The 15,860-nt window shown below is 46.3% G+C and overlaps 1 protein-coding gene across 1 annotated transcript in view; it reads left to right on the top strand.

Moving 5' to 3' along the window:
- The window catches only part of CRLF2 (cytokine receptor like factor 2), a 31,986-nt gene extending 19,830 nt beyond the window's left edge, over positions 1–12,156 (top strand). Inside the window, exons 5-8 of the mRNA XM_063083739.1 lie at positions 3,937–4,099; positions 6,906–7,026; positions 9,307–9,391; positions 11,884–12,156. Of these exons, the coding sequence (XP_062939809.1) occupies positions 3,937–4,099; positions 6,906–7,026; positions 9,307–9,391; positions 11,884–12,156 (642 nt within the window). The remainder of the gene's footprint in view (positions 1–3,936; positions 4,100–6,905; positions 7,027–9,306; positions 9,392–11,883) is intronic.
- Positions 12,157–15,860: the final 3,704 nt, after the last annotated feature.

Below are 15,860 nucleotides of genomic sequence, written 5' to 3'. Positions count from 1 at the left end.
TTTATTTTATTAGTTTTCATGATCGTGGGAGCTGCCAAGTCAGGCTAGAGACTAAGGAAGAGTTTCTATTTTGCAGTCGTGAGACCGAATTCTTTTTTCTCTGGAAAATCTCAGTCTTTTCTCTAATGCCATTGACTGATTGGGTGAGGCCCACCCACATGATAAAGTTAAAGTCAACTAATTATAAAGATTAATCACATTTACAAAATACCTCCGCAATGACACCAACAGTGGTGTTTGACCAAACAACTGGACAACTTGCCCAGCCACAGGGACACATAAAGTTTACCTACTGTCCCACCCTCCTGTTGGGCATTTACAACTTGAACCATATACCCCTCTCTATATGTGTTTTAGATGTGCAGGGGGCACTTTCTAGTTTTGAATATATGAGAACAATCAATAGAAGAAATTGAAATTGTATGAATATTAATGACCCAGAGACCCTTTTCATAATTGAAAGGCTATGATATAATCAAGGGATTAATTTCCCCACATGGGTAGAACTGGAGTCTATGGGAAAAATCTGAGGGGAACAGGTGGAATCACCTGGAATCAAGTATATCAAAGTGCCCATTCCTGGAGGTGCCCAAGGAAAGATTGATGTCTGCTTTCAGGAAATCTCCTAAAGGCTAGGGTTTTGCATGGTGTGTGTATGTGGGTGTGTGTGTAGGGGATTTGTAAAGCTGTATGAACATAGATAAAAAAGCATTGAGCATAGCTGTGAGTAAGCACTCAATCAGTGTCCACTCTTACTACTGGGCGATAGAACTTCTCATGCTGCTGCACAGAGAAGGCAAGTCTATAGAGATCGGAAGGAGATCAGTCAAGATGGAGACAGGAATCCCTGCCCTCACGAGCCTGCGTTCTGCAGGAGATAAACCATAAGCAAATGTGCATGCAATGGGTGAGTTCATGAAGAAGAGAGACCATGGGCAAGGAAGAGCTGAGGTGGAATCTCTGCTGTCCATGGCGTGGTCAGGAAGACTTTGCTTTTGCAGGACAGAAGGCAGGGAAAGGGCTGAAGATTCCACTTTGAAAAGCAAATATGCTGTGGATCAAGAGAAAGAAACCCATACACATGGGGAGGTCTGTTGTGTGTCTGCCTTCTCTGCCCCTGTCATTCCACAAAGTCCTCACATGACAGGCAAGTCAGGTGGGACAGCCTCCAGAAGAGATGCGGACCCGGGGCAGGATTTAGGTAGTCCATGCATCTCTGCCTTTATGTACTTTCTTTTATGTTTTCTTCCCTCTGATTTCGGCCACCCATAGACTTCTCCAGGATGTGACTGGCCACTTGTATGTGGAAGGCATCTGGAAAGAGGCAGCTTGCCATTTCAGAAGCTGATTTTTAAGCAGATGGCTATGAGACACTAAATAAAACAGCAATGTCTCCCAGAAAAACTGAGTCTAAGCAGAGAGCAGGACTGGAATCGAGGTGTTTGGTTTCAAGTGCAGTTTGCAGATTTTGCTCATACTGCACAGAAAGGGCATCAGCTCCATTATCTCTCCTTAAAATAAGATATTGCAAATCAAGACACACGGCCTTCAGTGCTACAGGACTGTGTCGTTCCTGACGCTGTTGTAACAAAGGACGACCAACTAGGTGACTTGAAATAATGGACATTTATTCTTGCACAGTTTTGTAGTCCAGTCTGAAATTAAGGTGTCTGCAGGGTTGGCTCCTTCTGGAAAACCTGATGGAGAATCTAAGCCGTGCCTTTATCTCAGCTTCGGGTAGTTGCCGGCAATCTTTGGCATTCCTTGCTGTATAAATGCATAACTTCAATCTCTTTCTTCTTCCTACGGTCGTCTCTCTGTGTGTATCTGTGTCCTCATCTCCTCTTCTTATAAGGACACAAGTCCTGCTGGATTAGGGACCACACTAATGACTTCATCTCACCGTGATTACATCTGCAAAAACCTTACTTCTAAGTAAGGTCACTTTCACTGGCACTGGGGTCAGGACTTCAATGTATCTTTTGGGGGGGACACAACTCCACCCACGACATCCGCTCATATCTAAGCTAGCATCTCTCAGCCATTAGACAGTGCTTTGAGGTAACCCACCCCTACTTTGGTCTCTCACAAGTGTTCTTCCTTATTATGTTTGTTCAAAGACAACATCTCGGTGATACCAGGGGCAAAGCACACGTACACTCTGTGATCTTTGAGAGCCTGTGTCTCATGCTCAGTGTTTACTCGTGATGGTCTTTTTGCTCACGAGTGAAATCATTGAGATGATGACTAACTCAGGTTGCAGATGCCGTGCACCATTTATGCAAGAAAAATGCTAAGGTGAAGCCACACTGAGGTTCAGAGCAATAAAGTGAGGGGACTTGGGATGAGCATGAGGAAAATGAAGTTGAGTGAAATAAGCCAAGCAAAGAAGGAAAAATACTGTGTGCCTGCACTCATAAGTGGAAGCTGAGAGAGAGAGACAGAAGGGAGGAGAGACCACAGCAGTGCGTTGGACTTGCAGAGGAAGGAAGCAGACCTAGGGTTGCAGAGTGGGATAGGGGTTCAGCGGGAGGGGGATGGAGGTTGGGGATTCATTGGGTGGGAGACACAGGGAATAATCACAATTTGTAGTAATGGGCATGCTCATAGTATTGATCTGGCCCTTAAATTTTGGGCACAAGTGGTGATGATCAGCTTTATACCCCATGAATATGCATAACCAAAAAAAAAATGTGAGCTAACAACGTAACTGAAAGAAGACCTCTCACTTTTACTTTTGTACAGTTTCACACGTGTGTGCTGTGAGACACACACACACAATTGGGTGTTCCTGGGGTACTTTGGGCTGCAGCATCTGAGCCCAAAGGAATGGCATAATGTGACAAATGTAGATGTTCCAGCCCAAAGACTGTACATGGTTGACTGACTTGCACTGTCATTAGAGTTCAGAAAACACGAGGTTGGATCCCAGGAAGAGCAGCAAGAGGAAGAAAGGAGTTTTGGCACAACTGGTGCCTTAGAGGAGATGGCTGGAGAGAGAGCTATGGTTATGGCATGTTGGATGTGACATGCCCTAAAATTTGAAAATAGTGGCAATAAAATACAGATGGTCCCTGATTTAGGTTGGCTAAACTTAGAACTTTTCCACTTTATGATGGTATGAAAGCGGTATGTGTTCAGTGGAAACCATACTTTGGGTACCCACACAAACATCCTGTTTTTCACTTTCAGTACAGGATTCAATAAATTCCATGAGCTATTCAACACTTTGTTATAAAACAGGCTTTGCGTGAGATGATTTTACCCAACTGCAGGCTAGTGGAAATGTTCTGACCATGTTTAAGGAAGACCTGGCTTTACTGTGATGTTTGGTAGGTTGGAAGTATTAAATGCCTTTTCAATTTACGATATTTTCAACTTATATTTCAACTTACGATGGCTTTGTCGGGGCTTAACCCCACTGTAAATTGAAGAGCACCTGTACGGCAGTGAGGGTGAATGTGAAGATAAATGCTACCACGAGGGAGCAGAAAGTAACAGAAGCAGAAGGAAACCCATCAGAATAGGAGAAAATGGACCCAGCAGAATAGAATCGCTACCACTTATCATCAAAGAGATGCAAGTTAAAGAAATACACGATACTGTGTTTTGCCTAAATAACATGCAAATAATAAAACAAGGACTGTTCACAGATGCTAAGCACCAATCAGCTTTAAGAGTTTGTCCATAGTCCTAGTTCTGCCTTATGAATTCCCTTTTTTAGAAATCTCTCCTAAGGAAGGTTCCTCAAACAACTACAGGTAGATCTTCCATACGACACAGCAATCCCACTATTGGGTGTACACCCAGAGGAATGGAAATCATCATGTCGAAGGGAGACCTGCAATCCCGTGTTCATTGCAGCTTGGTTTACAATAGCCAAGACATGGGACCAGCCTAAATGTCCACTCATCACCGTGTCTGATTTCTGTCCAGTCCAAGGAGGAGAGAACCTGTAATGTTACCATAGAAGGCCTGGATGCTGAGAAATGTTACTGCTTCCGGGCCAGAGTGAAAGCAACAGAGTCCAGCTATGGCTCGGACACACAGCCAAGCGACTGGTCGGAGGTGACTCACTGGCAGAGCGGCGAGCTGAGAGGTAAAGCTGGTTACTCAGCGGAGGCTGCACGGTCACGGGCCAGCTCCCCTGCCTCTGCGGGGAGGGTGGGCTGAGAAACATGCCTGGAAACAGGGATGACCTTAATTCCTCATCCAGAAACCAATTTGGAAGCAATGACTCTTGTTGTTTCTCTTTTCAGGCTGCTTCCTCCATTGGGCCAATTTTTATTTTTATTTCTATTAACACAGCAACAATAATAGCAGGTACCATGTGTGGGAAACTTGATTTGTGTCAGTTACTGCATACATGATTGCTGATCTTTGAAATAAAATGTCAATGTTCTTATATTGGTATCTATATCTCTACATAGATATAGATAGATAAACAGATGTAATAGACATTATAAACATAGATAATAGATAGGCAGATAGAAAGGTAGACAGTGGATGGATCAATACATGATCAATAGCTAACGAGCTCGATACAGAGATAGATACATAGACATAGATGAATAGACGATTGATAGATGGATAGGTGATAGATAGGTATAGACAGATAACAGGTAGACAGATAGATAAATGATAGATAAACACAGATGATAGAAAGAAAGAAAGATAGACAGATAGACAGACAGACAGATAGATATTCTCTGTTCACAAAAATTGGTAATGGAGGTGACCCCATTTCTCAACAATCTAGTCCTATCTGCCTTTCCCTGGACACAGAGAGCCCTTCCTTTGGTCGACCAGAGGGCTCCCGTGTTGTGTTCTATGCAAGGACGTGATTCAGAAGTCAGGGCTTTTCAGACAAATGAAGCTATTGTGCATTTGCAGCTTCTTTTGAAGTGTGTTTAAAATTCCCCCAAGTTTGGAATGTTGGTATAATTAATCATCATGCTTAATTTTTGCTTTTTAAAATCTCTGCTATTATATTAATGAAAACATCTGAACACATGTAAAAATACTTATTGTATGTGAATGCCTCTACAGTTCTGCAAAAAAAAAAAAAAAAAAAAAAAAAAAGGGTAGAGAAAGCAGGATGGAAAACATGCACCTGCCAAAGGCTGAGAGTTGCTTCTGGAGGTTGGGAGAGAAAGAGCAAGAGAGGCTTAGTTACTGAGGGGAAAGGGAGCTGGTATCATTTGTTTGGTTCCATTTCTTTGAAGATAAGGCTGGAACCTAGAGGACAAATATGTCACCTGGGTATTAGGTCAATGCATGTGCTGCTGCATTCTTTGTATGCATTCTTCTGTCACTTGCAAATTATCAAAACGAAGGGTCTCTTTTCTTTTCTACACTCCACACACAATGTGAAAACTGGATGGATGGAAGGGGCTGCAGAATAGATCTTACCCTTCCCTCGAGGCCTCCCTGGGGAGGTAGAATGGAAAGCACCTTCCCCAAACCATTGTTGGGTCTGCATGGGCTACCTGGACAGGTGTCCCCAGATGCGTATCACCTTGGGTAGGACACTGGGGACCCACCTCTACCTCCTTTGGTTTTTGCTCAAATGTCACCTTTTCCTCCATCCCACCTGCAATGGCCACTCCCAGCCTCTCCCTTCCCTGAATCTCTCCATGGCACCAGCAGCTGTGTGAGGCACCTGGCTGTCCTCTTTGGTTCTTCACTCTGCCACTGCCAGCAGGGCTTTGTCTGGACTGGTATTGCTGTGTTGCTGCTGCTGTTGTAATCTTTGCTTTTCCTATGGTTGCTGTTGTGGCTTTGTCTTGTGAGGTTACCATCCTGACACCACAGATAAACGGAGTGCCGTTTTGGATAAATTTCCCTGGAGGTCCCCATAGGACCTCAAAGCGGAGATGCCCTGCGAAAGACACCACTGTGCTTGAAAGAAAATCCCGCACACATAGGCCACAAAAGAGGCCCTTGTACAGGAGGTGGAGTTCTTTGAGGGAAGGGACCATGCTTGGCTCTTCTCTCTGTCCCTGGTGGCAATGTGACTGGCCATTAGCATTTTGCCCATGGATGCTGTTCCTGTGAGTGAACGTAAGACACTTCTCCCATCTGGGTAAAAAACACCCCTTTCCTCCAGTCTGTTCCTGGAGGATTTAGTGGATATTTTCATGTCAGAGAAACATTCCTAGCAGGCACTTGGCCAAAGAAACCCAGTGAATGCAGGTCCTAAATCTCTCTCAGACACTGTAGGATATTCCTGGGGCTGATGTAACAAAGTAAAACAAACGAGGTGGCTTCAAAGAACAGGGATTTATCCTCCCTTAGTTCTGGAGACCAAACGTCTGAGATGAAGATGTTTCAGGGCCACACTCCCTCTGCAGGCTCCAGGGGAGGGTCCTTCCCGCCTCTTCCAGCTCCGGGTGGCTCGAGGCGTCCCTGGGCTTGTGGCCGCATCACTCCAGTCTCTGGCTCTGTCTTCACATGGCTTTTCCTCTGTGTCTCTGTCTCCTCTTATGCCTCTCATAAGGACACTTGTCATTGGATTTAGAGCCCAATCTACTCCTGGGTGATCTCACATCTGCAAAGACCTTATCTACAAATAAGGTCCCAATCATGGGTTCTAGGGATCAGGACTTCAACATATCTTTTGGGGGGACACACACTTGAATGCACAAAGCCACCAATAGCCAAAAGCAAACACTGACATCCTCTAAAGATGCAAGCTGCTCAGGGCAGTGTTTGAGCCTATCCCTCTCCTGGGGGTGGCTGCAGCATGTAACTTTGTCCAAAAATGCTGCCCCTCTACCCTGGATATTAGCTAAAGCAATCAAGATTTGCTGACACTGATACTCATAATTAGAAAAAATGGGGGGGTGGGTAGGGGTGGGATCTAAGATCCTGTTGAGAACTTACTAGAGTCCTTTTTGTTTTAGATTCATGCCAGGAGAACCAAGAACCTTCCAAACCAAAATTTCCCAAATTTATATTAATTTCTAGCCTGGTCGCCCTCCTGACAGTGTCTCTTCTCTTTTCGTGTTTATGGAAACTGTGGAGGTAAGAATGACACTGGCCAGCCTCCTTCCATGCATGGGGGGGCGGGCTTTGGCTGCAATGATCTGTGACAGGAGGCAAAGGGTGAACCACCATATATGGTCATTTCTCTGAGACTTGCCCCAAATGCCCACTTTGTCAATGGTACATTACAGGAAAGTTGAAAGGAAAATAATCATAAGGATGCACAGATATCTGGAATATGCACTGAGAAAAGTTCTTGTGCAGATGGTAGGATACACGCATGTTAATTCCTCCCACATGGTTTCTTTGCTCCCAATGAAGACCTGATCGGCCCAGTTAGAGTCACAGGTACTCAGACACCTTTGAACTTTGGTTCAGAACAGTTAAACCAGGCAACTTGGGGAGGGCAGCCAGAAAAACAGCACAAGAAAAGGTTTAAACATAGGTATAGATCTAGCAAACACAATGTTCTTCCACACTGTATTAGTCCATTTTGGTTGCATATAACAGAACACCTGAAACTGAGTAATTTATAAGAAACAAAATGTATTTCCTACAGTTTCAGAGCTGGGAAGTCCAAGGTCCAGGGAACACATCTGGTGAGGACCCTGTTCTCGGTGGGAACTTTCTACACCCATGCAGGGTGTCACATGGTGAGAACAAGCTGAGCAATAGAGAGCTGACCTGCTCACTTGCTGTCCTTATAAAGTCATCAGAACCAAGCCCATCACTCCGTGAATGGATCCATCCACTCACAAGGGCACGGTCCTCATGATCTAATCACCTGTTAAAGACCCCACCTTTCCAATACCGTGATAGGATTCCCCACCCTGTTAACAGTGTTACAGTGGGGTCAAATTTCCAACACAAGCACGTATAGCACACACCATAGAGAGCTTTCCAGAAACGTTTACTTTTCCTTGCTCACCTTCCATGGAACAATTTAACCCCTGCAACTCCCATCTTTATTGAAACTTATTTGTGCCCTGGAGTTTGGCTGTTAGTGATGTTTGAAGGTGCCCATCGATACCAGGGTTGTGGGTGCCGTCTTTGTTTCTGAGGATGAGGTTTCCACAGCAATGGCTGGAGAGATGGAGAGAAACAGCTGCGTCTGAGCTGTGCTGATTTTGACAAGTTCAGAGGTGCTTGTCCTGGTTTGATACAGCCCACGGCCACTTCATTTAGTGACCTGCAAATCGACCGTTGTCCCGTCAGTCTACTATGATCTCTTAAACCAGCTCAAACAGATGCCACTACTATGGTCATTTCAGGGTGGGAATGAAGCAATCAGAGAAGGTGTGGACTTCGGCTAGGCCAAGCCTATCGGCAACTCGGTGAAAAGTCTGGAGGGCTTTTTTTTTAAAGATGACTGGTAAGGGGATCTTAACTCTTGACTTGGTGTTGTCAGGACCACGCTCTCCGAAGCGAGCTAAACCAGCCATCCCTATATAGGATCCAAACCTGTGGCCTTGGTGTTATCAGCACCGCACTCTCCCAAGTGAGCCACAGGCCAGCCCTAAGTCTGGTGTTTTTGATATAAAACCGAAATCGTCCCTAAGGAAAACTGAGGAATACACCTGGAAAAAACTAATGTGTATCCTGTCTTCAAGGCAGCTCCCATTCATGAGTGGCGAATCAACTATGTTAGTTGATTAGATCTGCCATAACAAAGTCCCACATCCTGGGCAGCTTAAACAACAGACATTTATTCTCTCCCAGTCCCTGAGATCAAGGTGTGGCTGAAAGTCTTAGGTCAAGGCGTGGCAGGGATGGTTCTTCCTGAGTCCTCTCTCCTTGGCTTGCAGACGTCATCTTCCCCCTGTGTCCTCACATGGCCGTCCCTCTGTGCATGTCTGTGTCCTAATCTCCTCTTCTTACTAGGACACCAGTTCTATTGGATCAGGGACCACCCTAGTGACCTCATTTTACCTTAATCACCTCCTTAAAGATCCTGTCTCCAAATGTAGTCACATTCTGGGGTCCTGGGGGTATGAATTTTGGGGAGACATGACTCAGCCCATAACATCGACAAAGTGAAACTAACCAACCCCTTTTTGATAGGACCAGTTTTGTGTGGACAACGTGGCTCTGTGCCTGTAATATTCCACTTTTGGAGGGGCCTTCGTGTGGATGTCAGAGGCAGGGTCCCTGGGGAGGCGGAGGGGGGTCCCACCTTTACACTGAAGCACGGTCTGTCTGGGGGCTGTTTCTCTGAGTTGGAAGTCCACAGTCACCCTCAGCCCCTTGCAGGGCTCTGGGTCACGTGGCCCAGTTCAGGGGGGCCAGCCCATCTGGTCAGCTTCTCCTTGTGAATTGCAGAATGAAGAAGCGCCTCATACCCAGAGTGCCAGACCCCAAATTCACCTTTCCTGGGCTCTTTGAGAACCACCGAGGAAACTTTCAGGTAACTGTTCACCCCGTGTGTGTTTTCTCTTCCCTCCACGAAACACGTGTGCTTTGTCATGCCTTAAAATCTCCCCAATACACTGTTTCCAAAAAGCGACTTCCATCCCGACTGCCTCTTCAGATGCCTGTGAGTTTTCTGAGCTGAAAGGACTGGCGTCAGTGTTATCCCATCTGGTCAGAGACAGAAGCTCGGGGATCCCAGAGGAGAGCTTCTCTTTAAGTCAGCCCCCGAGATCGGACCCTCTCCCCCATCGCAGGGGATTTTCCAGCTTATCACCTTCCAATCTTACCAGGAAGTTGTGTTCTTAAGGGGTTCTCTGCGCAGGACTGAAAAACAAACCGTCCACTTTCGCTTTCAGACGTGGATAGTCGTTATTTCACTCATTCAGTGAAGTGCTTAGGGAGGGCTGAGCTACAGGTGACCCAGGGAGACAGAGACCAGTGTCCCCCCCCCACTGGCTACGCCCCCATGAGCTCACAGGTGGTGGACATCCAGGCATGGATTTTACAGTACAATGTGATCAGACTTGTGTGTGTTTTCCTGGGGCTACCGCAGCAAAAAAAAGTACTAACGGGGGAGCTTAAAAAGCAGAAATTTACTCTCTCCCAGCTCTGGGGGCCCTCTGGGGGAGGAAGGATTTGCTGGGCACTGAGAGTCCACAGACCCTTTACCTCTGCTTTTCTTTTAAAGTCTCACCCCTTTGGCTCAGACCTTTCTAATGCTTGGTTGGTCAGTTAGTGTCTTGTGGCTGCTGCAACAAAAGACCACAAATGGGGGTCTTAAAACATCAGGAATTGATTCTCCCCCAGCTCTGGAGGCAGAAGTCTGAGGTCCAGGTGTGGCAGGGCCGAGCTCCCTCCAGAGGCTCCAGGGGAGGATCCTTCCTGCCTCTTCCACCTCCTGGTGGCTCCAGGCGTCCCTGGGCTTGTGGCTGCATCAGTCCAGTCTCTGCCTCCATCTTCTTGTGGCTTCTCTGTGTCTGTGTCTCCTCTTCTGTCTCTTATGAGGACACCTGTCATTGGATTTAGGGACAATCTAATCCATGATGTCCTCATCTTGAGATAATGAACTTAATTATAACTGCAAATATCCTTTTACTAAATAAAATTTCATTACCAGGTTCTGGGCATATATGGGTCTATCTTTATGGGGAGTGGGCACCATTGACTCTCCTACAGGGGTCAAGGTGGATTTTTAAACTACTTAGGTGAAGAATGTAGGGGAGGAAAAAAAAAAACAACCTTTCTTTACCCTGTTAAGTTCTGCAAGTGGGACCTGCTAATTAAACTGACAAAAGACAGATTAAGGAGAAGATGTTAATTTCCTACGCAAGCAGGGGCCCTCACAGAAAAGGAGTGAAAAGGGGAGGTTTCACCCAGGGGCTTACATGCCATTTTAACAAATGATGATTTCTTGACAAAGAAAAAAAGGGCTCGGGCTCCTGACGGGGGTGAGTGTGGGAAGGAGACTAGGGAATGCACGGTAAATACGGCCTGTTTCTTAGGGTTTGTAAGGCAGACTCAAGTCATCTCAGGTGACAAGACTTGTGTCCAAAGTGTAAGGGGGAGGGGGCCACCTTTACAAATGGAAATCTCCCTTACAACACAGAAATTTATACCCTTCTTTTAGGCAGACAGGAAGAGGGCAGAGAGCTCCTCCTGTGTTTGCTGTTTCTTAATTGCCTTTAGCTCAAAATAATCCTTGTGCCCAAATGGCAGGTTTTGAGTTGGCATATTCTCCTACCCTTCCAGGGAGAGGAAAAGGACTGAGAGTTTACAGGACAGGAGGTGATGAAGTTTGTACATATTGGGGACAAAAAAAAAGTAGACTGTCCACTGTGGGAGAGGAAGGAAGTATCCTCCCCTAGAATCTCAGGAGAGAGGCTGAGAAGAGCAGTGGATTTGCAAGGGGAAGGGGGATGTCCCCTGCTTCTGGGAGAGAGTCCCCTGACCCTACGTTGGGTCTCCCTGCCAGCGCCAACAGCATCACCCAGGTGTCTGTCAGAAACTCAGATGTTTTGTTGGGCCCCACCTGGACCCACTGAGATGGAATGTGCCTTCTAACAAGATTCCAGGTGGTTTCTGAGCACGTGACAGCTTGAGAGGCATTGCTCCTTCAAAAGGGTTGAAATGGCCACAGGATGTCTGCAGTCAGGAGAAGACACCCCCTCCCAGACGATGCACTCGGAAGGAAGGAATCTAAGCTTCATGCCTTGGGTTCCAGATGATTCTCTCCAAGACAGTCATTCTGATACTCTCTGTGTCTAAAGAGTGAGCACCAGGCAGAGGGCAGGTCTAAACGAGTATGGGCTGGGTGCAGAGCTCCCGCACAAGAGAGTGTTGCTGTCTCTTTGGGAAGGGCGTCCCTTTCGAGGGGAGGCTGCCTGGTTTCCAGCGATGCTCGCTGGGGGCACCTCCTAGAGAGATGCTCAGAATGCGTCCCAGTGCTGCTTTGCCAGTGATTTGAGTCGGACTGTTTCATCCCTGCAGGAGTGGATTAAAGACACCCAGAACGTGGCTCATTTCAGCAAGACAGAAGGCGCAGAACGGGAGTGTGGTTTTGAGGAACTTCTGGTGGTCCTGCCGACCAAGACCAGGCCCAGTGCATCCCAGATGGTGGCGCCATTGTGCCTGCAGACAGGGGAGGAAGAGGCCTCTGGGGGGTCCCTCCTGCTCCCTCGACGGTCCCTCCAGGGCGGTGACGTGGTCTCTCTTGGGGATTTTACATTTGTGGTCAATGACAATGCATACATGATTTTGTGACGGGGATGTGGCCTCAAAAGCCAACATGGAGATCTGTGTCGATGTGTGAGGCCCAGAGAAATATCCCCAGGGGCTCCACACCACCTTGCAGGGGACTCCTTGGACAAATGATGCTGGGGTCTCTGAAGACCCACCACCCAACAAATGCATGCCCTGTGCCAACATCCATCCCATTGATGTCTCCGTTGGAGGGATTGATGGTCGACTCATTGTAGGTGGGAGAGTATTCGAACAATTCTTTTCTGTCAATTCTCACCTCTTTGTGTCTCCTGTATTTATATAAATCCTGAAGAAGGAAGGACAGGTGCCCTGAAATCTTTTTTCTTCACATGTGCCCCTTGAATCCTGCCCTTTTGATATTTCAACCCATGAGCAGTTCTGTGGACCTTTTGTTACGTAGCACGCATACCCAGCAAGTGAGGCATGTCGCCCCCGCCTAGAGGAAAGACATCCTGTTTTAAAAATACCAACAAGCCACTCAGCTCCTTCTCTGACAGCAGAAAGACCCCCCCCCCAACTTGCAACAATTTCATTGTTGTCTTTGGAGACCCACTTTCTCTCCTGACTCTACCTATGTTCATTCGGTCATTGTGTGTCTGAGGGATATTTGGATTTTAAAACCCTCTGTGCAGTTACCCAATGCATCTCTCTCGGCTATCCGTTTTATTTTCTTGTCATTAAAATAAAGAGAAAAAGAGGAGTTGGCATGAGGACAATTGTGACATTTAAGTGGGTTATGGATGTCATTGCAGATGGTGGAAAATGTCACTCTAGTGGTTTCCTCTGCACCCCCAGGCTTGAAGTGTGCAGTGGTGTTTTTGGGTTATTAAGATCTTGGTTCTTTGGGCAAGGACTGGGGTTAAATTCTTTCTCTGCAGGATGCAATAAATAAGGTTTATACAGCCACACTTGGAATCTGTGTGTATGTGTGCATGATGTTGTTGGGGCAATGTAATTAAAAACAGAATCTCTTATCAGCCCAGAAAACCCCTCCACAAAGGTACAATAGAAAAAGAACCACTTTTACCGCTGAAGGCACATGACACCAGGATGTGTATCGCTGGAAATCAGATAAAGAAATTTCCAGGAGAGAACAAACTCATACCCTTGTATGTAGCTAAGCAAAGACCACCTGTTTCCTTCATGTTCTCAGATACATTGCTAATTTTCTCTCGTCTTTAGGATTTAGGGTTTGCAAGGTAGAGCCAGATGCCAGCCTAAGTGAGATCCATCTTCTCCCACGGAACTGTGAGATAGGGCATTTTCTTCCTTGATGAGCACGTCCGAAGCGATGGCTCCTTGGTCCTCTGGAAACATTCCTGCTTGTAAGACTTGCAGAAGCATGTTGAGCACTTGCCTTTATATTGTGTGCATGTGCTTGTGCGTGCATGTGTGTGCATGCCCGTGTGTGTGCATGCATGTGTGTGCATGCCTGTGTGTGTGCATGTGTGCCTGTGGCCTGACCTAATGTTCACAAGGTGCAGGTTTACCCCAAGGACTTTGAGCCAAATCACAACGAGCATTGACTTTGCCCATGGCTGAGCTCACCTGGTTCAACCCCTTCTCACTTCTATGTGCTCCCCTCAGTCTGGCTAAGAAATGCCAAATCTGCTTATCTACTGACTGCCCCTTCACTACCTGTTGAGTGACCACTGTTTTCCAGATTATCTAATTATTAGTCTGCTCAGGGCTGCCCTAATGAAGTCCCACAGACCAGGAGGCTTAGACAACAGACATTTATTTTCTCACAGTCCTGGAGGCTGGAAGTCTGAGATCAAGACGTGGCAGGGCTGGTTCCTCCTGAGACCTCTCTTCTTGGCTTGTAGACACTGTCTTCTCCCTGTGTCCTCACATGGTCGTCCCTCTGTGCATGTCTGTGTCCTAATCCCCTCTTCTCATAAGGACACCAGTCCTATTGGATCAGGGCCCACCCTAGTGACCTCATTTTACCTTAGTCAGTTCTTTGGACATCTCATCTCCAAAGAACGTCCCATTCTGAGGTTCTGGGGGTTAAGACTTCAACATATGAATTTTAGGAGGACACAATGCAGCCCTTAACAGCTTCTATTTAATCAAAAGGTAGATAAATGTGAGAAATGTAAACTATGCACGCTGAAGGTGAGAAGCAGGTAAAGTTTGTGGATATAGCATGTGGATACAGAGTAGTTCCCCCCTTATCCTTGGGGGATACATTCCAAGACCCCCAGTGGACACCTAAACTATGAATAGGACTGAACACTATATATATGTTATGTTGTTTTCTACACACGCACACCTATGATAAAGGTTGATTTATAAATTAGACACAGTAAGAGATTAATAATACCTAATAATAAGATACAACAATATAACAATATGCTGTAATAAAAGCATATAAATGTGATCTCTCTTTCTCTCTCTCTCTTCCTGTCTCCCAAAATACTGTAATATTTTCTGACTGACGTTGACCTCAAGTAACTAAAACCTTGGGAAGCGAAACCATGGGTAAAGGTGGATTACTGTGTATTTACACACTGTCTGCTCCTTTTCCTCTTATTTTACCATAAATATCACTGTTTCACACTGGAGAGGACCTGGAGAGAGTGACACCACCTTAAGCAAGAAACCAGAGGGAAACACCCATGCTGCCTGCAGGAGGGCCTTAGAGAATCGGGCTTAGTTCTTTGCTTAATTCATTAAAAACATCAGCATCCTTTTCTGCAAAGGGATAACTTTTCCAGACCCCGCATTTAGCATCCACGTCTATGGGAGGAGAAGTGTGTGCAAATACAGAACACAGAGTGGAAACACACGCTTTCAAATGACAGCTGAGCACCACGTCTACGTCCTGTAAAAGGCAGGTTTTACACCTGCCTCTAAGCCCCACTGTTTAATGGGTCGCAATGGTCCTGAGCATGCTGTGTGGGATGCAGGAGCTCGGAGCAGCATCCATTCACATGTCATTCCAGTGTGTGTTTTAGTGGTAATTGTGCAACTGTTGGAGCAAGCAGGACTGAAGCTAAGCTGAGACCTAAAACTGCATGGTACAGCCCAAATTTTAAACACAGTTTTTTCTTCTTGGCATGCATTTTTCTCAGTTCCCTCTTTTCCCATGGTTATTTGATATTATAAACCTTGGTTATGGGGCAAGATGACATTACTTACATGAATGTAAAGTTGTTTTTCAGCCAACCTGGAGCTGCAGACTTGCATATACTACCCAGACCCTGGGAAACCAAGGAAGGCATCATTAAAGTTGTGCTGATTCCCCCCTGCAGCAGGACCCTGAGATGACAGCAAAGACAGGAGCAGAAACCACACAGAGCCTTGGCGAGACCGTGCACCTGGCTCCTTGAGCAGAGCTCCTGTAGCTCACGTCCCCCAACCCCCTGCTCTTCATCTCCCATGGTCCATTCCCTCAGCCCCCTCTTTCAACCCCCCTCAGTAAATCTGAGTCTTTGAGGTGGCTTTAGTCTGGCCATTGCCCTTCAGGTTTGCTGGAGAGATGGGTTACCCCGACATCTCTCCTCAGGTCACTGGTATTCCTGAATAAAAGTATTCCTGACCTCCATTTTCACCAATGTTTGGCTTTTGAATGGTTTATTTTTGAAAGGGGGCAGGGAGCTGGACCAGTGTGGCCATTAACACAATGACCCTCATGCTGGGCTGGGGACAAAGGCGGCTGCAGGAAGATGAGATTCCAACATGTATGAAGCTTATTCTCT

This window comes from Cynocephalus volans, chromosome X (assembly GCF_027409185.1).
Source record: "Cynocephalus volans isolate mCynVol1 chromosome X, mCynVol1.pri, whole genome shotgun sequence".
NCBI classification, from domain to species: Eukaryota; Metazoa; Chordata; class Mammalia; order Dermoptera; family Cynocephalidae; genus Cynocephalus; species Cynocephalus volans.
This window is presented reverse-complemented; position numbering and strand designations above follow the sequence as displayed.